Source organism: Plectropomus leopardus, chromosome 17, assembly GCF_008729295.1.
Source record: "Plectropomus leopardus isolate mb chromosome 17, YSFRI_Pleo_2.0, whole genome shotgun sequence".
Taxonomy (NCBI): domain Eukaryota; kingdom Metazoa; phylum Chordata; class Actinopteri; order Perciformes; family Serranidae; genus Plectropomus; species Plectropomus leopardus.
In genome coordinates, this window is record NC_056479.1 from 8,886,206 (window position 1) to 8,911,534 (window position 25,329).

Here is a 25,329-nt window from a genome sequence, read left to right on the forward strand (position 1 = left end):
AGCTTTTAATACAAAATAGCTGCCTTTATGGACTAATTTACAATAATGCTGCACAGTCACGCCTACTCATGTAAAACACTTTCTTTCAAACGTGAAAGTGCAAAACAAATCTGTTGAATTCTGAATTAGCATTTTAAAGAAGAAAGTCATTTTAAGAAAAACAGCGTCACCACCCACCCTGGGAGATTGTGCGGATTTGTTACTCTTTGATTTGATAGACTGAAGATAAACTGAAAATGTTATGATAATGTACAAGCATTCAAATCAAAGATGTCAGCTTTTGTTTCACTTATTACAGATGAAAACTGGCAGGGGGTAAAAATGGACGGCAGGGGTTTGAGTGCAGGAATGACAAAAAAGCAACTTACTGTATAATGCATTTAACCACTACGTTTATAACCAACTTCTATGAGGCAGTACACTGGTACTATGATGTACTGTTCTTCAATAAATGCTACAGAATAAAACAGTAATTCTTCAATAATGACTTGTCACCACAACAATCATATGCAGATTGTGCTGACAAAAAAGGAGTTTGAAGACTCATGTGAACCTCCATGTAGAAAACACATTAGAAACAGTCTAATTTTTGTCTCTTGCAGTGCTTTTTTTAATGGCTGCCAAACAATTTCCGTTACAGGCATCTGTCAACTGTCTCTCTGATCATGCATCAACCATAGATTGAGCTGCTCCAGCTTGGCACAGAGAAGTGAGTCTACATCCTGTACACAGAGGGACGGCTCATCTTTAGGGAAGCCCCGTCTTGTCCTGGATGATGATGTACCTCCCTTTCCAGCACCAGCAAGTGGCTTCTTTGGTTTTCTGGCCTCGCCGGCATCCAGGAACTCCAAAAATCTTTTGACACGCCTCTGGCCAAACCAGGACTCAGATCCATTCCGCCGATTGAGAGGCACCTCGAATATGGTCTCCAGCCGGCTGAAATCCAAGTAACAAATTCCAAATCAATGAACAAGTTCAGGAAGTTAAGGGAGTGTGAATCATTTTTAATGACGCACAAATGGCCCTTTTTTCTTTTCCCAATTCAAAACATTTCCTCTGGTGCCACCCTCTGGTCAAACTGAGCTTTTTTTTTGCCTGGATGGTTCAGTTGTATCCCAAATCCATACTGTGTACTAATTCTTAGCAGGTTTTGAGTTTGTCCTGTGACAAAGTTAAGAACCTAAAAACACTACCACAATGCAGTGCATGAAGGAAATAAAGAACAGTGGCTCTCTGAAAGGAATACATCACCCGCAAAAAGACCTTTTGTATTTCAATTACTCAGCACGTGTTACTTTAAAATCATGAAGAAAATTTCATTTTTCTCATATGTCCTTACAGTGGACAAAGAATCCAAAAAAGGTGAACATTCTTGATGGATATAAGTAAACAGGGTCCTCATTTAACAACAGTAAGTAAGTTGTACGTTCAGTACTTCACAAAATGTGCATTTTCCCAGAACCTTACTGTTTAAAACATTTCAGCATAAAAGTAGCACACCCTGAGTGTGCCTTGGCACATGATACATTTGAGCTCATAGTTCAAACACAGGCATCCCTGCAAGCACACATTCATGAGACTTTAAAGAAGTGTTTTATATCTTAATTTTTTAGCAAAAACATGTGTCTGGAAAATACTGAGCATATGACTGAATATATGGGACTTGTTGTGTGACAGTTTGTAAACAGATATTTTGATGTAGTTTTACTGTTGCGTTACCCAATTACTTCAACTCATGAAGAAGGATTTTTGGATTCTCTGTTTATCATGGAGACATGCAAGCAAAACAGTTCTCTTTATGCAGTGATTAACTGACATATAAACGGTCACTTTGTGAATGAATTATTCCGTCATGTCAAAGACCAACTGCACAAGTATTATTAATATTATACATCCGTCTGTATATATATTTGTTAAGGACTCTGGACTTGTTAATCGTTGTGATATACCTATTGTGTGTGTGTGTGTCTTTGTGTTTATGTAAATCATATCATATATGTTTACAGTTAGTGTTGTAATATGGACCTTACCTTTCAGGGGGTTTGCTGAAATTCTTATTGGTGTAAATTTCTTCCAAACTAAACTCCTTCTTTTTCAGCCTGTGGTGTAACACAAGGGAAAAAACAGTGTTGCAATTAGTCTGAATATTGATCAAAGAGTGTTCAATAGACAACAGACATGTACTGACACTGACATAAATTCATTTTCAGCATTAGGGCAAAGTGTGTATCAATAGAATTTGCCCTACTTTCAAACGCTAACGTAATTTATGGCATGTGTCGCATGTTTTTTATGTTTTGATTTTGTATACTTTTAATCAGAACATAAGTTATTTTACTTAAAGGCTGAATCTTTAAATACCTTAAAAACCTTTGCATTTGACCCAGTGTTCGGTAAGCCAGACAGGTTGCTTAAGCTTTCCATTTGAACTTGCTGCATTTTCACTATTTAACATACAAGTAAATAACACAGTTTCTTTAGGTACTAAACAAGAAAGAATTACAATTACAACATTTTATCTTTCTTACCTCAGCATTTGCCATGATTTAGTTTTTTAAAGGAATAACCTGTGGCAGGTACAGCCCTAGATACAGTAACTGTCTTTCTCCCTTTACTTCCTTATCTTGCTTACGGGGAAGCAACAAAAGTTGTCTTTTTGATTTGCTGAGTTCAGCAATGAAGCAGAGATACAATTAGTGAGGCCCTTTGGTAAGTGATGAGTGCTTAAATAAATGCAGCATACAGCATATTCAGTGATTATAGAGCAAATAAGTTAAGTATAAATTGGAATTCCTCTGGGCTGCAACAAGCAAAAAAAAAGAAAATATCTGTGATGCATCAATTTGGTGAGTTCTTTTTTTTTAAAAAAAAAAAATGCATTAAAACACATATGATACAAGACCAACTGACATCTGAGCCAGCAACATTTGCTCATCTAGCCTGTGAGATGAACTAAAAAGTAACAATAACTACAAAAAAAGCAAGAATATGGACCTCTGGGTTTGAAATTAATAATTCACAAATACTGTTCCCGAGGTCTGGAACAAACTTTTGCACAAGGGGAGGCGAGCCCTAGCATTAAAATGGCTAAATCACCACAACAGAAAACACCAGATAAAATATTAAAAATATCTTTTAGTGTGTATGTTGCTAGCAAAGAAGTAGCTGTAGTCGTTTCATACACAGAACTAAAATGAAGTGTGGAGGTAGATTTGGGACAGGTCTGCGAAACCTGTGTCAAGCAGCGACTGGGGTTTTGAAAATGGTAACGCAGGAATTAGAGGGAGAGGAGAATTCAGTCTGAAACAGGCAGCCAATGAGAGGCTTACACGCACATTCTCAACCCTGGGGGTCAGACTCATATTTACCTGATGGGTCTGGGCAGGCCCATGGGTGTCAGATTGTTCAGAGGTTTGGGTAAAGTTTTCCGAATTCTAATAGACGACACCTTTCCTCGTTCCTCATTCTTTTGCACCACCTGTGATGATGAATAAGGATTGGTTACCCATATCAATGTAAAAGTTGTACAAAATGTAGTTGTGACAAAAGTATAATTCTACAGAAATAAAAAACACAGAAAAACAAAAACATTGCAAACTAACTCCATGGTTAACAACATATCAGCTCTGACAGAGTGACCATGGAACAAGTAGCATCATGACAAGAGCTTTAACAACTGAGAATCATTATACATATATAAAACATGATCAAATCTACATCAATTTGTAACTGAAATATATTAATTTTTTAAGTTGTGCTAAAATACAAAATCTCTTTATTAAACACAGTCCCAACACAAGGTGTAGACTGCAGGCTTCTCAGTGATGCAGCGCAATCAAACAGGGGTATTTTTAATGCTAATGCTATGCAATACAATTTATGTCCTTGATCTAAGCTCAATACCTCTGTAAAAAGCAGTTTTTAAGTCTTTAAATGTTTTTGTTAAAACACCTCTTGCTATTAAGAAATATAATGGAACACCCCTCAAACTGTTTTTAAAAATCCTGAACATCATACCTTTCTGAAGGAATGATTTATTGCTTGGCTTTTGACTGCATTTGTGTTACCTAAATATACCTCCTAAACTGGCAACTGTAGTTTAAAATGTAAATTTAGAGGTAGGAATTTTACATGTACACATCAGAACAAAAAAAATAATAAAAAGTTTACAAAAGCAAGCACATACAGACGATAAACACTAGGGGTTGGACAAGTTATCATGCAGAAGACAGTTAAACAGAGTCTGAACACTAGACTAAGCTCCCATAAATATTTAACTGAATTACCACCAAGGTGACAGTTTGCAGTGTAGTGTACTATGGAGTTTTGTGTCTGTAAATAGATAGTGCTTAGTATATTACAAATGTATAACTAGGTAATCTGCGCTACATATGAAGTTGTTTTATCTATGTGTGTCAGGTCTTGAAACTGCTGATTTTAGTTTCATGCACATTCCAAAAATCTAAAGGAATTCAACATAAAATGATGCATAGTAACTTTGTGTTATTTAGTAAATTAATGTTTTTACCTTGATTTCAGAATCAGACAAAGCCTTTTCTTCTCTCAACCCGACATCTTCAAACTCCTGACTGGATGAGCTTGTGTCCTCGCCATCATCCTCCTCTTCACTCTGCCGTCTTCTCTCCATCTCACACTCCAAGGGATTCCCACTGCAAAAAAGCAAATAGTTAATATAAGCACAGCCCTAAAAATATTGGCATTGGCATTATCATAAAACATCATCAACATTTTTTAAAAAGCGTGTTACCCGCTACTGTAGTCAAACGAAGAACTAGAGGAGTCACTTCTTTGGGGGAACATCAATGGTGATACAGAGGAAGAGGAGATCGGAGAGGAAACGTGACTGGAAGTGCTGGGGCTGGCGGAAGCTCCTCTGCCGTCAACTTTCTTAGACAGGAAAGCCAGGGGGCTTGAAAGGAAACAAGTAGCCAGCGCTGAAAGGGAAGTGCTGGGAGAAAGTGCAAGACATGGAGACAGGTGTTGGGTGGCTCTGTCATACGGGAGAGATCTCCTGGAAGGGTACACCTCCTTACGAAGGCAGAGAGGGGCGATCTCCCTCTCCACCTCTACACTGCAGACCGTGTGTCGACGAGCCCGACGCAGGGATTTGTGGACATGATGTACAGGAGTGTGAGAAGACTGGTGGTGGTGTGGTGCGTGAGTCCTGCTGTGGTGGGGTGAATGCAAAGAAGAAGCCCAGGGTGTGTCATGGTGACGGAGGGTGGGGATCTCTGGGCAAGAGTAGCTGCGCAGCAGGGACCTCGCTGAGCTTTTTTCTGCTGACCCTGAACTCGTTGTAGCTAAGTCGGCATCGTCCATAGTTACGGAGTTTGTCCCCTCTTCATCTTTACGTGTCCTGCTATGCAAAACCCTGCATTTCCTCCTTTGGTTATCTGCTCTCCTTGGCTTAATGTTAACCCTTCTTGCACTAGAGCGTAGCCTAAAGCTGCTGTTGATACTGGATGCAGTGTCAGTGGGAAATACCTCATTTGACACAGAAGTAGCACTCAATACGTTCTCATCGATGATATGCTTTGTTTCATTATCTAATTGTACAAAACAATCTAAATTCGGTTGGGATGGTGAAGCACTTGGTTGTTGATTTCCTTCAAATGGTGTCATTTCAAAATAAACAGGGTCTGTTGAGACTTTTCCTTTGCCTTCTTTAAGCTTGTTTTCTTTGGTTGCTAAATGAAGGTTATTGATACTTTGCTCCGTCTCTTGACTCCCAAACGACGCAGATGAAGGAACAGCACCTCTGAAACCCTTTCTGGGTCTCTTGGACGGTTGATTCAGTGCCTTTTTCACGCTCTCCTCTTTCTGAACATGCTCAGAGGAATTAAGATTTGTGTGTGTGACTTCTAAAGTCTCAACTGATAGTGCTGGTGAGGTAGAAACCAAAGTGCTGTCCAATTCTGGAGTTGAACTCGCTTGGTTTGGCGATTTCCGTTTCCGTGGCTTCGTATTGATATTCCTGCACTCTTTTGTGTTCGGGAGCTGCTTTATATGCGGACGGACGTGGACTTCTGACAATGGTTCCTTCTCGGTTTGTTTTGTAGACGTGATAGCCATGGTGGTTTCCAGATCCATACTGTTATCAGTGTTCACTTCAGGTTTATCAAGACCTATTCCTCCCGTCAGTCTTTTGCAGGAGCCACCAGGCTTTACCGTGCTGCCGCTCTTCTGTTTGATCTCTGACATTGCACTGCTTTTATCCAGTGAGCAATCCAACACCGCATCAGAGGAACTTTCACTCTGTGTGTTTAACATGGTTTCATTTATCGTATTAAGCATTTCTCTTACATCTTGTCCTTTCTTATTTGCTCTTGTTGAAGCTTGTCTTCTTGGAGCAGGCTTCGGTGTTACTTCCTTATCTACAATGGTACTTGTTGACACAACTTCCTTTATCAGTGGTCTCGATATGCCACTACCTAAAGCCACATTTAATCGCTCTTGTGTTTTGGTATCCTTTGTACATTTATCTGCTGTCAATCTCGTCCTCTTTACAAAGTCTTGGGAATGACACTCCAGTTTCAGACCCCTCTTTGCTCTCCCAAGACCTGTTGCTGAATAAGTTTCAGGGTTCAAGTGAGACTCTGGCTGCTGAGCATCCAACACAGGCTTCATTGTCTTTCCATTAGCACTGTCATTTAAGTTATTCTTGTGGCGTCTGCGAACCAAACGTCCTATTTTCCTACCATCGCCATCACCATTAGGCTGAGGACAGTCGGTGTCCAACTTAGTATAGAGGACTGAGGAAGATAATGACATTGTTCTGTCAATATCACTTAGGTCAGCTTTGTTTGAATTTATCTGAGAAACCTGCTCATTGCTAACCTCTGGCTCAGACGCTTCCTTTTTTATTTTACATGATGAAGTCTTAGAGGTAATTTTGCTTACTCCAGATCTATTTCCTGTACATTTCCTTGGCAGTGGTTTCAACCGGACAGGTAGTTCGTCTTTCGTGTCCTCCATAGCACAGGACATCTTTAACTTAGATTCATGTGAGGCACTTGAAGTGTCAGAGGCCTGTAACAGCACAGAGGACTTAATAACCGGCGCAACACATTCTGAAACTTCTTCAGAAATGGTGCAGGGTAAAGGACTGTGTTGCAAAGGCACAGAATCAGGCGAGTTTTGTTCCTTCTGAGTTATTGAACATTCATCTGCACGGTCAGAGCTGTTTGTTGGAAACTCCACATCAAACGATAATTTTTTTGAATATTTAGGAGTGACAGTTTTTGCGTTTTGGGTACCTTCTACTTCATGGAACCTCAGCAGATTCGTGTCAGTGTCCTGATTACCACTCTCACTTTGTGCTTCTGGATGAAACATGTCGCTTGGCTCCGAGAGTTCGACATCAGGCATTCCATCTGCTTGTAGCTCACACTCATCCAGTTTGTCTGGCTGGTCCATGAATGGTGGGGGACTACTTGCTCTGAAGAGTTTAACAGGACTCATAACTATCTCTGTGAAACTAGCCATCTTCGACTTCAGTGACTGAAACAAGGGGCCAATCACCCATCCCTTCGGGGCAGATGCGTTTTCAACAGAGTGCCCAACAGCCAATCTGCTGCATGTATCCATGTCGGATTTAGTGGTGTCAAGATTCTGTGTGGTATCGACAGCAAACTGCTCAACTACATTTTCTGCAGCAGAGACATTGGGTTTCTTTTGTAGGCTTTTCTGGTTCTTTTGTCTGTTAAAACAAATGGAAAGGTAAATTAGACTTTCAGAACACATGTGGAAACAGTGTTTTCATGTCACATAAAAACACCTACATATAATTTCCAACCACTCTCTATTTCTCTGTTCACAAAACACATCTATGCACCTTTTCCTCTGGCTTGGTATTGTAGTTCATATAAAAGACTACATGAACCCCGCCTGCATCACACAAATAACTGTTCTTTAAATATAATTAGGCAAAAGCCACCAGGCCATATTAGTAGAAAGCACATTTAAGTTGGCAAAATGTTTAAACCTTTTTTTATTTGATGTATAGGCTGCAGCGGGAGTATGTAAAAAAATCAGACCTACAACTACAATAAATGAAAGCTAAACTGTTAAAAAATAAACAGTTGCTTTTTTCCATTCAATTTGTTGTCAAATCTGCAGGGAGCCATTGGAGAGGACCAAATAAGCAGCATGCAGCGAGCAAGCTGCAAGTTGCCTTCCCCTGGTTTAAGCAAACACTTTAAACTAAATGATTATTAGGACCACACAAGCTAAGTAACATTAGCTTTAACACTTACCTATTTGGGCGTTCTGCTGCAAAACTAATATCAAATTCATCCTGCAAAATAAACATATAAACAGTTGATTTAAGAAATGTAAATACTGTTTGACTGAGCATTGATGCCATCTGAGCTGCTAATCCTACCAACAAGAAACTGCTAACATGCTGCAGTTTGTGAAAACAGCTCATTTTGCATTTAAAAAAGAAAAGACATTTTAATCAAAATCAAACAAAGCATTGTGCATTCATGATTACATATCTAAATCGCAATTTGTGTCAAATCAACCAAATCCTTTCTTGCATAAATTGGAATTTATTTGCAAATAAAAAGGATGAGGGAGTTCGGTACTCATAACAGCCAGTTGACCTATTCAGTCACTTGTGCCGATTCTGAAACAGTGATTCTGAATAACCTTCAGAAATTTGTACGACAAGGGAGAGACAAAAAAGACACATCGCATTCTTCATTGTATCATGTTTGTGCATTACTGGGTCACATTAAGACGCTCGATTGCTTGTCTGTGTCGAATGCAGCAGACCGTGAAGGAGGATTAAAATCACCCAATTAACCCTCACACCCTGTTCACTGTACAGGTCTCCAATGTTGACATACACAGCCATACAATACAGATGCTGCACAGACAGATTAGATACCAAAAGCTTTATCACATGAAAAATACCATCAAGTGAATGCCGACAATCTGTCAGAGACTGAGAGACCGACAGAGACACAGAGCAGGGCGAGTGTGAGAACATCTAAAGTGAGGAAAGATGTAACTGACCTCATTCTGTTTCTCGTGCACATGTGCGCCCTCAACTCTTCTCTGCTTAGACTGTGACACTTGTACCTACCAATCAGAGAGATGCATGAGCAGTGACTCATTCGATTATTGGAAACTTAAACAAGATTTTATTTAAGTGTTACTCGTACCATGTTCGCTCTCTCTCTTTTGCTCTTTGTGGGGGACGGATTCTGTCTGGACGGTTTCTGAGCTGCTCGGCTGACTGTATTGCTCTGCTTTTTGGGAGTTTGCGCTCTGATCTCTTGAATGCGGCCACTCCTTCTATGTCCAGATATTCCATCATTCGCACAGCTGTGAATGTTTAGGGAAAAAAATATATCAGAAAATCAAATACAGTGAGGAATAAACAGCAATATAAGTCTTAAAGATGCACGATCCATAAGTATCTGTATTAGCAATGTCCCAATCAAGTAATTTTTGGCCCTGATCCCAAACCCAAATCCTTTACAAATGGGCCTCCGCTGATGCTGTAATGTTGATTAAACATGCATCTAACGAACTTAATTACCAGATATACTCTTCTACATTTGGCTTACCTTATTCTTAATAACCTAATTTATCGAAATACTGAAGGTCCTAAATCAAAACTATAAAGTTGATGATCTGAAATTACTGATATGATATGGATGAAAGTTTAACTGGAAGAATGCAACTCCTAAAATTGATGTGAAGCAAACAGCTGGAAAGAGGACGTATGCCTGAGCTTTTGAGACAACAAAAACACTTAGTCCACTTGTGGTTGTGCAGATACAGAATGATGCTTCTCCAACCTTTGGAAGAGTAGAGACACTGGCTACAGAGAGCACACAAACCAGACAACAGCAGCCAAGTTTTATTTTGGTCTGCCATCAAGTTACAAACAGAATTAATGTTAAGCAATGAGAGCAGATATGACCTGCCGCCAGCTGTCAGTTTAGCTGTCGAAAGCATTGGGCAATCCCGGCTAAAAATGAGAAGCTGCTAGCTGAATGTTTTGAACACTCTGCTTTGCTAATAAGAAAAAAGAGATAACAAAACAGTGTATTTGTGTATTTTGCCAACCTGGGTGTCAGAACGGAGTCACTCCCTGGTGTAACCAAATAAATTTTCACATTGTCATGTTCTAATTTTCACTTGGATATGCAGTTAATTGCTGCACTGCAGAGCCTAGATGTCATTAAGCAGACTGAGATGGATGGACAAAAGCAGAGTTGATTAAAGAAATGATCGGATTTTGATCTGCTTTACTTTAGCTGACGCCAATGCCTTTGAATCGGCTCTGGACTTCCCTTGTCTGTATTAGTGGCAAAATTGTTTAAAAATACATCATCCGAACTGGAACCAATATTCATCTTATGACCAACAAATTTTAACAAAGTTACAAAGTAACCATTCAGCAGGTATTGTCTAAAGTCCCATAGCAGTGTCTGCAAATCCTTAATCGCTCCAACCACAAAGGATTAAATGTGTCAAAAAGCAAAGAGGGGAAAAAACTACAGCAAAAGAAAGCAAAAGGTGCCAGGACAACTATACCTGGGAGTGATGGAGGAAAGGGGGAGGAGAGGTGGTGAAGGTTCACTGTGGGGAGGTGCACTACAGAAACGGTTTGGGGGAATAGCATCTTGATCCATTGGACAAACTATCTGAGGGAGCGAGTCAGAGGGATAAGTCAACATCCCCTTGCTCTCTCTTCCTCTCCTTGTCTGTCCTTCTCTGTACAACGGGGGAAAAAACAAACATGCGGGGTATCATATCAATATGACAGTACTTCCAAATAGGTCTTAAAAACAACGTTTCACTTACTTTTCTGTTTTCTGTGATGGGGGTTTATTCTGAAATGTAAAAATAGTAGCCACATCCTTTAACCCAAAGAAATTTTAGTTTACTACTATATAAAAGGCATCAAATCCTCCCAGTTGAAAAACTGGAATTAGAGAATTGTAAATTTGGCATATTTGCTTGAAAATTATCTTTAACAATTATTCGATTAGCAAAAACGTGTATAATTGAATTTCTGTAGATCAACTAATTTATTAAACGACTAATAGTTTTAGTCCTATAAAGAGAACACAGAAAAACATAAATTTGTGTGATGTAACAAAGGTTAGGAAAAACGAGAGATAAGACTGAGTAAAGATTAAAAAACATTTCGCAGGTGGACAGGAGTCAAACAACAGTTGAACTGTATATGTAAGACTATGGGGAATTTGACTTAGAGTAGATAAACACACAAGTACTGTCAACGTTGTTGAAAGGAACCTCTTTCATGAAGTCAATAAAAAGGGTGCGATATCTTAAAAAAGGATTTACACGTTTTTCTCAAGTCATGTGCAATTTTCTCTGGGAGTATGGAACGGAATTAATAAAATGTATGGTGGGCCCGTGACTGTAAAGTATGGTGGAGGTTACTGGCTATGGTGCAAATGTTAGTTTTAAACAGTAAGGTTACTTAAGACTGAGACGGTGATTTTAAAACGAGAAACGTTACAATAATTTGGTTGGGGGGGGTCACAATAAACACTCGTTTTTTGTATTTGCTTGTCGTTGGCACATTATTGTCAACGTTGGTTCACTTACACTTAACGTTACTCGTCCGTTAGCGTGAGGCTGGCTAACATTTCATCGTTTTTAATAACCCTGATATCTGAGATAATAAAAAATAAACCAGATTTTATGGCTAATTAAACAGAAAAGCGCTAATTTCAGTCAATGGTTTTAATCAAATGGAAGCGGCGGTTCGATTAAAACTGATCGAGGTCTAAATGCTGGAATGAACACTGTTTCATATCAAACTTTTATATGTGAGCTAACGTTACGTTTTGTTTACATCCGCCAACAATAGCGTGTTTCATTCAACGGCTATCATCAAAAGTGCGTAAGTGAAACACTTTTGCTACATTTTAGCAGAGCTGTATTGTAACGCCGTGAGCACTGTATGGTTCGGCTAACGCCAATATTCACACACAGTGTAATATACAGTTTCCGCACCAGGGAATAGCCGTAGCCGGGAGCTGTCATCTCCTCTAACGTTCATGTGATTTCAATGGGGTAACTACACATATCCTCGTTTCGTAGTTTAGTTGCATGTCGATATTAAGGCTAAATCACACAAAACAAACTTACCAAAAACGTTTAGCTCAACCGCAGGCTAGTATTCCAACCTCACCGTAAACAAGGCATGCCGGACGGCGCCCTACAGCGACTCGCAGATGTATCCGTTTTTACAAATCCACCAACCAGACAGCGGGATTGTCCAATCACAGCACGGGTTCTTTTTCCGCTCGAGAGCCCTTGTTGAAAACTGACCAATTAGAGAAGACCTTGAGACGTCGTAGTTAGGGGAGCGGCCAATAGGAGAGCGAAGACGAACGGCTCATAAAATATGATCGTCTTCTTTTATGTCCCCGAGTGACCGAGTATCTTCAAAGAGCCACATTTTTATTAAGAGGAGGTAGTGACTTTTAACTTAATTTGACAACATTGCAGCGCCCCAGGCACAATTAAGTTTCCGGCAATGAAAATGTAAGGACTTGTCACACTGACACACTACACTACACTTGTGGTTTGAATGAAGATGCAGTTTTAAATAAAATTTTATTGGAACGTCCGATATAAACAAAAACTAAGTTACACATTAAACAATTTTAATTTCAGGTGAGTCTAATTTGATTAAAATTTCTAATTTGTGCAAATTGTACTTGATTCAAGCTTACAAGTTTTAGCATCACAGATTAAACTGCCTATCGTTTTCTCAACTAATTGAGAAACAACACTATATTCTAAAGTAGAAACATTTAATGAACCACTTCTGGTACTAAAACATTTCCAGACCGATCTTTTGCATACTAATTGTAAAGCATACAAATAATTTGAATAGGCTAAATATGTACAAGTCCTGGAAGGTAACACTGATGTATCGGTGACAACATGCCAGGTAGATTCAATCTTATAACTAGCAATCGTATAACTCTGAATATCCAAAGTAAGCTTAAGTTAACACATCCATATTCTACTTAACTGAAGACATGCATTTCTTGATGGCTAAAGTGCCAAAAAATACTGAGGTTTTGAAAAAAGCTGGCTGAATTGACAAACTAGCACAATAGTGTCTTCCTCTCAACAGTAGTAGGTTTACAAGTGTGAAGTACTCTACTGTAAGAAATTCATATGATCATGTTAAATGTCAATATGTGATTCAATGTAAAGTGAAATGGCCATGTAAACTTCACTAAGTAATCAGAATAAAATTGGTTCTCAATTGGCCTTAAAATGAAGCAACAATGTGATTTGAGTCTCAGGAAAACATAATAAAAACAGCTGAAAACACCACCACATACATGAGATATTTATTTAAAAACAATGTACAGAAAACGAAGCCCCTGTTAAAATGGCAGATTCAACACCAAAGCCCTGCATGAAAAGACTGAAAACAGATTGAGGGCAAAACATGACTTCTGAAAATGATCATGATGGTTGTGATTCATTTACTGCTAGACATCAATCATGTGTAGAGCTCAAAGTCTAGTCTCTTTGAATTGTAGAACTGAGCTCCCTCCTGGTCGGTCCTCTTGCAGTAAACACCAGAGCTGAAATAGCCTTCATCCACCCAATCCTGTAAAACAGACAATAAGAAGATTATTTAAAACCCACCTGGCCAGATTGAGGTTAAAGGCTGAAACCGTCTACAGCACAATAATCTCATAAATATAATGGGATTTACTAATAAGTTTGCTGGATACAAACAAAATAACTAGGTAAATTCCTAAACAAAGTGGGTTAAACAAGTTATTACGCTTCTACATGTATTTGATCATACTTTACAACAGACATGCATTTCTTCTACGTCACAAATAAACAAAAAATATATAAATAAATGAATTCACAGATTTGCATTCTGAGCAGTCAAAACTAACGACTGTAGGTCATTTCCAAGTTTGTTTTGATTTTTTTTTTTTTTTTTAACAAAACCAGAAGTTAAAAGGCAACTACAAAGACATAGAACTGATGCCATTGTCTAATTTGTGCCATATTTTGGCCATATGCATCCTTTATCAAAAGCATATAGTACCACTGGTACACTGCAAACTCAAGAACAGCTGTTTTTGGTGTGAGAGATACCTGCATCTGTTGACTGGTGAAGGGGCCAAAAACTTCTGAATCATCGTTATTTTCCCATTTGTACTCCCACATCACTTCATCACTCACTGAGAAGAAGAGAAAAGTGGATTAAATAAAACAAGATCATTTGTATAATTGAAGATTAATGTGCTCAAGTAACTTTAAGTAACCTTTGTTGTCCTCCTCATTTTTATCTGATCCGCCTGTATGCTTTTCATCAAATTTATCAGCAAACATATCAAGTTCATCTTCTTCTTCATCACCATCAGGATTCATCCCTACAGCTGGCCGGTTGCTGTTCATGCTCTTCAGCCTATAGGCCAGTTTTTCGTACGTCTGTTGATAGATCTCAAACATCCCAGATCCGACCAATCTGTCAGCTAGTGCTGTGAGCCTGTCGAGCTTTTCTGTATCTCTTTTGGCCTCCTCTGTGGGTTCACTCTCTTCCCTCAGCTTCCCCTTCTTCCGTCCTCCAAGGCCTCCTAGCCGACGGAGCGCCTTTGCAACTGTCTCCCCGGGTAGCAAAAGTTCGATCACAGCTTCAGTGAGCTGGTGCTGCGTGTAGGATGCCAGCGGGTCCTCTGCAGGCTCCACTTCCTCCTCTTCTTCTTCCTCCTCATCATTTTCTTTGTCTGCCTGCTTCTCTTCTCTCTGTTTCTCCTCCTCAGCCTCATCCTCATCACCGGCTCTGCGTTTCCGTTTGGCTCCAAGACCTTTTTTCTTTTGTTTGAATGGTTGTTCTTTAATTCTTACCTGGAAGAGGTAACTTATATTATCGCACAGTTCTTAAAAGGTTTTCAGACATGACACAAAAGTTCTTAAAAAATATAAATACCCAGTCAATGTTGTCAAGCCAGTTGTCTCTGATCTGTTCTTCCTTTTTGATGAAATAGTTTCCCTCTGAGTCAAAGTGCCCTTCCTGCATCTCCTCCTCCAGGTTGAAAGGTGTAATTGAAACTCCCTCGTCAAAGTCAATTGTTGCTCCCTCTTGGCCTGAAAACATAATTAGCGTGAACTCAGGTGACATAATCCCTGATACATGTTTAGTCTACACACTCATGGCCCCTGTACGTAGCAGAAGTGGATCCAGTTTCGTAGAATTCAGACCCTTTTTGCTAAAGGAGTATCACTTAATTAAAATTCTCATTATGGGGAAAATTGTGGATTTATACTGGTGAAGAACATGTACATATATACTTTGAAGTATTATGTCATGTCACAGTAGGTAAGACCACCTCTCTGCCATCTATCACTTCAATGTTACAGTTAAATAACAAAGCAGACATACCCTCCACGTCATCACTGGCCAGAATATCATATTTGCTGCTGCTTTTCTCCTCCCCTTCATCCTCTTCATCACTGTCGAGGGAATGTTTGCCCTTAAATCTGGAGCCTGGTCCACTCACAACCTCACAGCTCTAGTTCAACATCAGAAGAAAGAAAAGAGAAAATATTACATATAATATTATTTAAAATTAAAAGCAACACAGGCAGCCCTTTTCCGGCTGAATTTAGTGACTTGTTTACTTTTCCGGACAACACTGTCATTGGCTCTATGGCAGTCCATCTTTCCGTGTATTCATTTAAAACGAGTTGCAGTCTGAAAGGTTAAAAGTGTACTTTTAATGCTCAAGAGACATGTGCATGCAAAAGTACCCATAAATGGCAAGAAGGAGAGGATGCTGCACAAGTGAAAAAAATGTAGCTATAAAATGTTTTAAAACACATGATGACAATCTCCTCTCTATAAATAGTTTCACTTACATGATAACAGAGTTTCTGAAGAACAGTCATGAGTTAAAATGACTGGACCACAGGTATGTGGTGACTTGGATGCTGTTTTTTGTCTTATAAAAGGTGTTTGTTTTTTTTACCTGTGACCATTTAGGTCACAGATCAAATATTAGGATTACATTGGTGGAATGCAACTAGGTACATTTACTAACGAACTGAATTTAAATACAAATGTGAGGTATTGGTACTGATATTTCCATTTATGCTACTTTATGCTTTTACTCCACTACATAACACAAACACATATTATACTTTTTACTCAACTGTATTTGTCTGACAGCTTTAGTTACTTTTACTTTGGATCAGTTGGAATATGCATTGTCATAGCTGAAAACAGGATTACTTTACTGACACCACCAGAAGTTGACTTTAGAAAAACATGTTTCTGAAAGGACAGCTACATTACAATTTAATGATGACCTTATAGAATATAACGTATAGCTGTAGATGAAACTACCTGTAAAAGGAGTTTAGTTTAGCTTAACCTTAAACATCTACAGCATTTAAGTGCAACATGCACATGAACAGAGCAGCGATATTAATCCAAAAACATCACATAGAATAATAAATCACGGACAGTGAACGTTTTACTGCACAATGAATGCTTTCACATTTGTTGATATAATGAAAAATTTGCTGAGAATATCGTTTTACTCAAGGTTTTTAATACAGGACTTTTACATGCAGTGGATTATTTTTCGCAGTGCATTAGTGCTATTACTTAAGTAAAAGGTCTACATGTTCTGCTGTATTATTGTTGTATACCTCTCTGAAGCTCTAACTGTCTAATCAGTGATCTAAATTTATCTCTCGTTTAGACGAAGATGAGAGAGGGACAGTGCTACCTTTTTGTTTGGGAGGTCTTCCTCCAGCTCCAACTCTCCATTCCCGTCCTCAAATGTTACTTTCCTCTTCGGCATGGCGCTACAGAGGGCAAAACAGAGACTCATTTATTCTTCAAACGATAATTTAACATTACTTGGTAGCTTCATAACTCTTTAACATAGTCTATTATGACCTGTTACGACAGCGCTCATGTTAGCTTTGTTGCTAAAATGTTAGCCAACAATAACGGACATGAAGAGCATGCACAACACGTAAAGCAGTTATCACAGCCCCAACTCCTGCGAGAGGAAATATTACACTTAGCTAACTACTACTGCATAACCCGTACATATTTTTGGGGTGAAAACGTACCACAAGGAACATAAACTAAGCTTTAGCTGGAAAATTTGCCAAAACCTTCTAAAAATAATTCAAGCGACGTTCGTTTTTGTTTCTTCTTCGCGTGTTTTCATCTTGTCCTTCACTTCCTTCCTGTGGTGGTTGGTAAACAACGATGCGGCACATCATCGCCACCGTCTGGTGAATAGTGTGACTCAGATGTTTCAGGTTTAAGTTATTCGAGTTCTTTATTAGTTCTTTATATATATATATATCTCAGTTCGTATATATATATATATATATATATATATATATATATATATATATATATATATATATATATATATATATATATATATATATATATATATATATATATATATATATAATATATAAACCATACGAGTAAAAATAAAGACGCCAAAAATGTAAAATATAGAAAATATAATAGTACACATATACATTTTTATATGTATTTACATACAAATTTTATTTTATACATTGTATTGTGGCATAAGGCACAGCTTTATATTGTACACACGTTTTTATATTTTACACACTTTATACACTTTATCAGCTTTTCTCAGTAATTACAGCTAATTGTATATAATTGTATTTTTTTACATTTGTATTGTATCACACTTACATACTCTGCATATCATACATAGGCTACTTTGTTTTTATTCTTTTAATAGTAACTATTACTTACTGTATATAGGGGTAAAATATGACATGTAAAATATAATTAGATAATGTATGTTTGTGATGGACTGGTGTATAGTTATTGAAAAGTGAATGATCTGTTATGAAGACATGAATGTAGTAATGTAGGCCATAGGCATAGTGAGATGTAACAAATATGTATACATATGTAAACATGTATACATAGATGTAAGCAGGTAGTAAAAAAATGAGTAAAAGTATATAAGGATGAAGAGTGTCATGTTTATTTCCGTGACTGCACTGACCTCCCCACTTTTAAACCCCATATCAAGACCCACCTTTTTAAATCTGCTTTTTGATTTATGCATAATTCTTGCTTGTCTGTCTTGCTTTTACTGATCTTCATTTTATTTATTCTGTATGGTTTTACTGATTTTTATTAATGTTGTTCTTGTTCTTGTTATGCGTCTTTGAGTATAAATGAAATATATTATTATTTATTATTTTACTTAAAGAATACACACTATGACAAACTCCACAAGTAGAAGTAGGCTACTGTAAACATAATTTTACTTAATGTGAAAAAGTTTTAAAAGTAAAATATACTCAAAGTAGCCCATCAAAACATAAATTCACAGGCAGCATGACGGCCTTTGTCAGAGTTTTATAATACAAAGTATATTAATGGATTGCTATCACTGATGTATTCATGTATAAGCACTACTTACATGATGTAACTACTAGTTAATTGCTTTTTACTACTGGATGTTAAAAATTACAATTAATCATATTTTATAATCTGATCATGTTCACACTTTGTATAACATGTTAATATGATTTGGCAACTACACCTATGCGTTAAACAAATGTTGTGAAGTAGAAAAAGTCAGGATTAATGGTCTTACATAGCCTATAGAAAAAGACAAGTATTTGAATATGTCACCTCTGGCTCTAGGAAACAGCATTTCATCACAATTTTCTGAGATTTTTTTCTAACACTAAAAGATTAATTGATGAAGAAAATTCTAAATCTAATTAGAAATACTCTGTCTTAGGTCAATGCACTGCAGGAATTGAATGATGCCATCAGCAGCAACATGCCAAAGCAGCTGTGTGGAATCTTCAAAGTGGCTGGTGATTTTAATCAACTCAATCTTTCAACTCCAAAGATGTATCCGGATCAAGGACAAATCTAATTAATCTACCTTATACCTTTTACCTTATATACTCACACATCTGTAGAATCTCTGCACATAATATCTTGGATGCAAATCTCACACATTCTGTAGCATTTACTGTATTATCACAGACATTTCCATAATAAGATTATCTGGATATTTTTGAATGAAATCACAAGATGCTGCTGTAGCTGAAGATGAAAACTCTACAGCTTTTTCTGGTCTGACTTTCTCCACCCACTGCAGTCCTAAAATTATGGCAGCATTTTTTAGCAGTGCTGAGATAAAACTGTGAGGCTGCATCACCTTCAGGGGCATCCGCTCCTGATCCTGCATGTGTTGTTTAAGAAGGCTTTCTTAAAGCTGACATTAAATTTGAAATTATGAAGATTTTTAAAATGAATATAAAATCTTTTTGTCCTGTTTATTTTTCACTAATTTATAACACACCCAACACACACACAGGAAGGGGTGTGTAGTTTAATTCATTTGTAAACTCAATACCTGACCAAGGTCCAATACTCTATTAATACTGACTGCATTTTAAAGTTTATAAAAGTGATGACAGTGTGCAGGGATTCAAAACTTTCTCTCACATGAACACAGAAAACTTAAAAGTTGGCAAATCCCTTTTTTGAACTAAGGTTCGACCTTTTAACCTTTAAGCTGATCTTGGCTCAGACTGTGCCGTTGTGCTCCACAGTATAAAAGACCCTGTAAATCTTTTCACATAGGACTCAATTAGATTTTGAATTCCTTGGAGGTCTTTAAGGATAAAAAGGATGAGTGCGCGCTATAAATAGACACACATCAAGCTAAGAAATTTTGAGGCACATATTCAAGAGGTCATGGCTGTCTGCCTTTACTTTTCCTTGATACAAACATGAGTCTCAGGCAGAGGTTAATAAAGAGAGACAGACTGTGGCATGAAATTGAATTAAAAGTAGGAAAGAGAATTCGATACACCTGATAATGTCATAAACAATTATTCATCTGACAGGAAGTGGTGCATCTCACCCAAGCAATCAACCATGTAACAAGGGACTTTTGCGCTTCAGGCCACAGGAGGTTAAAATAAAACCCATCTGAACAAAAAGCAACACACAATGCAGAAGTGAGAGAGCTGAGGCACATGCACCAACCCTCAAACTCCACCTCAACATCCAGCATCTCACTTCCAGGTGGCAGTTTTTGTCAGCGGCTGCTTGGTGCAGCTGATTCGACAGCTCGGGGTAGACTCAAGCGTAGAGGAGAGAGAATATAATATGTCAGGATTTTGTTACCAGGAAGTGGGTCGAGTTATTTATATTTCAACACTCGTCCTCTTGTACCCGAGGGAGAACCAGTGGTAGTAACCTGAAACTATATATTCAAACATTGTCTGGTTCTGGACGCATCGAACTGATAGAGAACAATTGGCTTAATGTTTAGAAACTGTGAGGATCCAGAGAAGAGATCTGTAAATGTAAATAATGTAAAGAGTGTGTGGGAGGGTAAAGTGACCCTGTGAGGGATTCAGCATTGGCAGAGGTGAGTCTGAGTCACTGTTTTCTATTCTGTCTGAGTCACTATACAAGCGCTATGGAAGGAGGACGAGACATGCTTTTGTTGGTAGGCTGTTAGCTTGGCTTTACCGCTGTTATTGTCATTATAGCATGTTAAAGAAAAGCATTTGGTGTTTTTAAATGTAGTTCTATTAATTCCGTAAATTTGGAGTAGCTATGTGGTCCTGTTTTTTTAGTTCTTGTGACACTGACAGCTGCTTTTCAACCTCAAGGGTTAACAAACAGAAAAATGAAGACCTATTGAAGTCCCTATTTATGATTTCAATCAATCTTTTGCTGATGAAAATCCTGGATTAAAACATTTCTGGTACATGTTCTAGTCTACGTCTCATGTACTTTTCAGTATAAATTGTCAATGGTGGAAGAGATATCTATGCCTTAATGAAAAAATACTTAGCCATTATAAGCAATAAAAGTGCAGAAGTATTACAAACAAAATTAACTTTAAGTTTAAAACCCAAAAGTATGTGATCTGCTTAAAATGGCCTTTGTATAGCTTGTTATTTAATATATTACATTGATTGCCTTTTACACTGATGCATCAAAAAAAGTATTTTATTGTAGCCAATGGAGATTGGACTAATTCTTCTTGATTCCAGTGCTTTCCAACTTGGAGGTCAGGCTCCTCTAAGGGGTCACCCACAAAATCTGAGAGGTCAAGATGGTTAATGTAAAAGAAAAGAAGAAGAAGATTTTTTTTTGTGTGAAATATTAGGTAACTTTCCTCAAACAATTATTCAAATTAAACTATCCCAGAAGATTAGAGGCAAAATGTCTCTTTGGAGGAAATGATAACAAATCATACACATCTGAAACATGAAAAGGGGCCTCAATTAGAAATGGCTTTGTTTTGTAGAAGGTCACAAGCTAGAAAAGCTGAAAACCACTGGTTTGATCTTTAACAGATTTTCTTGAAAAGCCTTTCTTATGTACAAAAATTTAAAATGAAAAGTAAATAGCTACACCTGTCAGCAACAAGAAGTGGAGCAAAAAGAACAATAATTCCTTATGACTTGTAGTGAAATATAAAGTAGCATAACAAGCAATGAAAAACTAAGACTAAAAAATAAAATACCACAAAACTGGGCTTATGAATACAGTACTTAAGTAATTATACTGCAGTTGTATTACAGTGTATGATTACTTACCTCATAGAAAAGTGATAACTTGTGGTTTGTCATTACAGTAAAATCTGGTTGCTTGTTTTCTTGTTACATGTCATGCGTTTTCAGTATTTTACATTCCAATGTAAGAGCGCTTTCTCTTCTTTAGTTGCTGGGATGAAGCTGCATGAGAAGATTTTGACCCATTACCTTTCTTGCACCTCTCCGGTAGATAAAGAGGGATATCTTTACAAAAAGGTTTGGATAATCTTAAAGGTCTAGTTTGTAGGATTTAGGGGGATATATTAGCAGAAATATGAAATAAAATAGGTGAATAACTATGTTTTATTAAGTGTATAATTGCCTGAAAATAAGAATTTATGTGTTTTGTTAGATTAGAAGGAGCTGTTAATATCTACATATGTTGGGTTCTCGTTTATGACGATCGCCATGTTGCACCGCCATGTCTCTACAGTGGTCCAGAATGGACAAACACTGGCTCTTTAGGGACACTTTCGCGTTTTTTGTGAAAGCCTATATGGAATTTATGAATACACTGATTTGTAACATAAAACTGCTTCATTCAGGGCTTTAATGGTTTAATTTCCTAGTCCATTTATTGGAGAGAAAGAATACTCTGCAGACTATTCAGCTCCTGCTAAAAACCTCTTGTACAATTAGCACTGAAGGAATTCTAACTGGGAGAAGTTTAACTGGTTGCAATCTTCAATCCTAAAGATGCCACAAATCCCCCTAAATCTCACACACTGCTCCTTCAAGCCACACACAACATGACACATCTGCATCTTGATTTCTATATGATGACATTTGCAATAATCCTGTTTACTTTGACATCTTCCTTCTTAGAAAGAGAGAAATGCCACCTACCAGCGGCGGTGGTTTGTGCTGAAGGCAAACCTGCTTTTCTACCAGGAGCGTCCAGCTGACCGACACCTGCTTGGTGTCATCGTGCTGGAGGGGTGTGCAGTCCGGCGCTCAGAGTCTGATGGACAGTTTGCCTTTTCCCTGGTGTTTGAAGGGCCCGGACTCAAAACCTACAGATTTGCAGCAGGCGATGTTCAGACTCAGGAGAGCTGGGTGAAAGCTCTGCTCTCGGCCAGCCACTGTTACCTCTCCCTGCTGGTGAGAGACCTGCGGAGCCAGTATGAAGGTGTGTGATGAGTGCTTATTCAATATTCTGGAAAAATGACATTTTCTGATGGGGAATTAGATGAGAAGATCAATGCAAGTCTTATATCTGTCTGTTAAATACAATGTTTCAGCCAGCAGCCAACTTTTTCTTTTTAAAATTATGTATAAGGCTATTTCTTTGTTTCAAGCAGTCGTGAGCATGTGGAGACTCTAGGAAGTTAACGCTCCGAGTCAAGAAATAGTCCAGAATGTAACCCCCTGTAAACAAATCCACAAATTGTTGTTTTTAAACTTTGTTTTTTGTACATAAGAAATAATCAGGGTACACAATAGGCCTAACTTTTGGAGTGCTGTGGCTTTTTTGGTTTTATCTGGCTGCTGATTGTCCCCTTTAACTACATATGATAATGTATTCACTATGATATCACCCATTGGTTTGTGGACTTCAGTTTTGAAGCAGTTTGGTATTTCGGCTGTCACAGTCTTGATTTTTTGGAGTCAGAAAGGAACCATATTTGGGCGACAGGTCGGTGCTGTGGAAGAGCGAGGGGTGGATTGACAGATAAGCTGAGGACACCATCACTAGACAGCTTGTCACCCAAAGTGGCCTTGACCTTAGTTAAGCCAAACATTAAGCCTTAACAAAATATAGATAGGTGAGTTATATATCTATTTTTTTTAAATCCCATCCCTACACTTTAGAGGAACTGCAGTTTGTGGCACTTATGCAATGGCTTCATTTTTCAGCCCTGGGCACTGCCGCTTGATTGTACATAGCTTACTTTTTATAATTTACTATTATAAGTAGCATATATTTTTGTTAATTTATTGTTTTCTATCTGCAGAAGCTAAACAGGGGTCTGGTGAATCCCGCCACAGCTCCTCTGCCCTCAAACAGTGCACCACAAGCTTCTTCTCTGCTGTGCAGGGGCCAACAGCGGCGGTCAGGGAGGGGAGAAGCCTCAGTGCTGGCACTGTTTTACAAGGACCTTCAATACCCACTAAAGTGGCTAAAAAATCCCCTAAACTGTGGCACAGGAGAAATGCTCATGTCACACCAATTAATGGACCAGCACCTTCGTATGGTGAATGGCCTTTGGTGGGTTTTGATCCACTCGAAGAGTTTAGCAAACTTCATGATTACTATGGCCAGGAAGTGAAGAAAGTAAGAGAAGAGTGGCTGAGGAGTCGACGAGCAGAAGAGGAACACAGTGATGAAGATCTTATCGACCTGGGGTGAAAGAAGACCTGACAGAGAACACTGACGAGGAAGTGAGACAGAGTAGTTCAAGTGTGTTAAAAAGGAACTGAACCTGAAGTGTTGTGTAGTTAACTGAATTTAAGAATGTAAAGTTTGAGGCCTGGAAATCTGTAAAAGTGCTAAATGTTCTTGTTTTATACGGTACCTGTAGGTCATTTCTATGGTCAATTTGTTTTCATAAAGTTGTAATTATCTTGAGCCAGTATGGTCTTAAAGTGTCTGTAGGATACCACAAAGAACAAGCATTTCACAGTATTTTAACTACTGTTACTGGCAATGTCTCCGATCTATTTAAGTATCTATGTAAGCACACAATAGAACACAATAAACAATAGAAGGACCCTAGAAGTGAAGTGGTTAAATGGAATTCAGCCATCATTCTTTATATTATGTACACTTCTGTGTAATGTCAAAAATGTCTTCCATAAAAAATGTCTTTTCCTTGTTTGTTTTCATGAACTCAACCTGATGCTTATTGTAAAAGCATGACAAGTGGGCAGTTATGTGGTGGAATCAACAGTTTCATCCGTGGCACAGAAAGGCCGTTTGATGCAGTATTAAGCAACGAGTAATTCATATTTTTCATTGCATAAAAAAATAAAATCAGCCTGTTGACCTGAATGTTTCAAAATCACTGAGTTGACATATATCTGTGATATGAATAAGATATCAATACACAAAATACAAAGAGAAACATAACAATATTTCAAACTTTAGTCCAAACTGTGACGTGTGATAACAATAAAGTGTTTCTGATAGAATCACAGGAACATACAGTATATATGGAAATAAGCACAAGATGTCAGTGAGAGAGAGTGTGAGGCAAAAAGAGAAAGGCCAAAATGCTGGCAATGCAGACTGAGAGCAATAGTTGAGGAGTTTTTTTTTGCAAAGGTGAACATACATTAGCTCTCCAGTATGTCCACACAGGAGAAGTATTGAGTCCACAGGGTGGCAGGGGTGGGACAGATCCAGGTTCAGGCCTCAGGGGATTGTATGCAGGTCACAGGATAAAAGGCAATAGAGACTTGAAAGCTGTTAAATAAAGCAACATGACAATCCCACAACTGAGAGGGGGACGTCGGGTGATGGGAATGGCCGAAAAGGGGTTAATGCAGGGCAGGAGGCAGTGGCAGGAAAGGAAAAGTCAGTGGACAAGAAGAGACGTGTCAACGAAAGGGGAATGTGTTTAGAAAGATGGACAGAGAGGCAGAATGTGATACGAAGCATAAAACAATTTCCATTTTATGTAACAGGCCTTTCTCACTACAGTAGTAGGTAAATCCCAC

General features: G+C 38.2%; 3 protein-coding genes across 7 annotated transcripts; 1 reads left to right on the forward strand and 2 right to left on the reverse strand.

Moving 5' to 3' along the window:
- Nucleotides 1-73: 73 nt before the first annotated feature.
- On the reverse strand, nt 74-12,252 carry prr14 (proline rich 14). 4 transcript variants are annotated; one of them, XM_042504390.1, is made up of 11 exons: nt 12,166-12,252; nt 10,846-10,874; nt 10,576-10,755; nt 9,192-9,354; nt 9,043-9,108; nt 8,277-8,317; nt 4,769-7,720; nt 4,529-4,670; nt 3,369-3,478; nt 2,031-2,099; nt 74-936 (listed from the first exon to the last, which is right to left on the reverse strand). In XM_042504390.1, exons 3-11 carry the CDS (start codon nt 10,716-10,718, stop codon nt 648-650), a joined length of 3,975 nt encoding a protein of 1,324 aa, XP_042360324.1. In that variant the 5' UTR covers nt 10,719-10,755; nt 10,846-10,874; nt 12,166-12,252; the 3' UTR covers nt 74-647. The 4 variants fall into 4 exon arrangements, with proteins under 4 accessions (XP_042360324.1, XP_042360323.1, XP_042360325.1 ...); XM_042504389.1 differs by lacking the exon at nt 10,846-10,874; XM_042504391.1 differs by lacking the exon at nt 12,166-12,252 and having other exon boundaries at nt 10,846-11,060.
- Nucleotides 12,253-13,372: 1,120 nt separating this feature from the next.
- cd2bp2 (CD2 (cytoplasmic tail) binding protein 2) lies at nt 13,373-17,252 on the reverse strand. The gene is made up of 7 exons (XM_042505288.1): nt 17,152-17,252; nt 16,800-16,878; nt 15,449-15,578; nt 14,996-15,153; nt 14,331-14,913; nt 14,161-14,246; nt 13,373-13,654 (listed from the first exon to the last, which is right to left on the reverse strand). Exons 2-7 carry the CDS (start codon nt 16,872-16,874, stop codon nt 13,544-13,546), a joined length of 1,143 nt encoding a protein of 380 aa, XP_042361222.1. The 5' UTR covers nt 16,875-16,878; nt 17,152-17,252; the 3' UTR covers nt 13,373-13,543.
- A 2,892-nt stretch (nt 17,253-20,144) lies between these two features.
- On the forward strand, nt 20,145-24,599 carry pheta2 (PH domain containing endocytic trafficking adaptor 2). 2 transcript variants are annotated; one of them, XM_042505558.1, is made up of 4 exons: nt 20,145-20,489; nt 21,797-21,885; nt 22,495-22,798; nt 23,625-24,599. In XM_042505558.1, the coding sequence occupies exons 2-4, from the start codon at nt 21,805-21,807 to the stop codon at nt 24,017-24,019; spliced, it is 780 nt and encodes a 259-aa protein (XP_042361492.1). In that variant the 5' UTR covers nt 20,145-20,489; nt 21,797-21,804; the 3' UTR covers nt 24,020-24,599. The 2 variants fall into 2 exon arrangements, with proteins under 2 accessions (XP_042361492.1, XP_042361493.1); XM_042505559.1 differs by lacking the exon at nt 20,145-20,489 and adding an exon at nt 20,544-20,570.
- Nucleotides 24,600-25,329: the final 730 nt, after the last annotated feature.

Bases quoted from the DNA above. Each gene is read 5' to 3' on its own strand.
- pheta2 (XM_042505558.1), top strand. From the start codon at position 21,805: ATGAAGCTGCATGAGAAGATTTTGACCCATTACCTTTCTTGCACCTCT. The intron at 21,886-22,494 runs GTTTGGATAATC...CTTCCTTCTTAG, and splicing joins AGGGATATCTTTACAAAAAG to AAAGAGAGAAATGCCACCTA. The intron at 22,799-23,624 runs GTGTGTGATGAG...TTCTATCTGCAG, and splicing joins CCTGCGGAGCCAGTATGAAG to AAGCTAAACAGGGGTCTGGT.
- prr14 (XM_042504389.1), bottom strand. From the start codon at position 10,718: ATGTTGACTTATCCCTCTGACTCGCTCCCTCAGATAGTTTGTCCAATG. The intron at 8,318-9,042 runs GTCAGTTACATC...TTTATTTTGCAG, and splicing joins TGCACGAGAAACAGAATGAG to GATGAATTTGATATTAGTTT. The intron at 4,671-4,768 runs GTAACACGCTTT...GCTTTTTTGCAG, and splicing joins TCGTTTGACTACAGTAGCGG to TGGGAATCCCTTGGAGTGTG.
- cd2bp2 (XM_042505288.1), bottom strand. From the start codon at position 16,874: ATGCCGAAGAGGAAAGTAACATTTGAGGACGGGAATGGAGAGTTGGAG. The intron at 14,247-14,330 runs GTTACTTAAAGT...TCTTCTTCTCAG, and splicing joins AAATGAGGAGGACAACAAAG to TGAGTGATGAAGTGATGTGG. The intron at 13,655-14,160 runs GTATCTCTCACA...TCTGTTTTACAG, and splicing joins TCACCAGTCAACAGATGCAG to GATTGGGTGGATGAAGGCTA.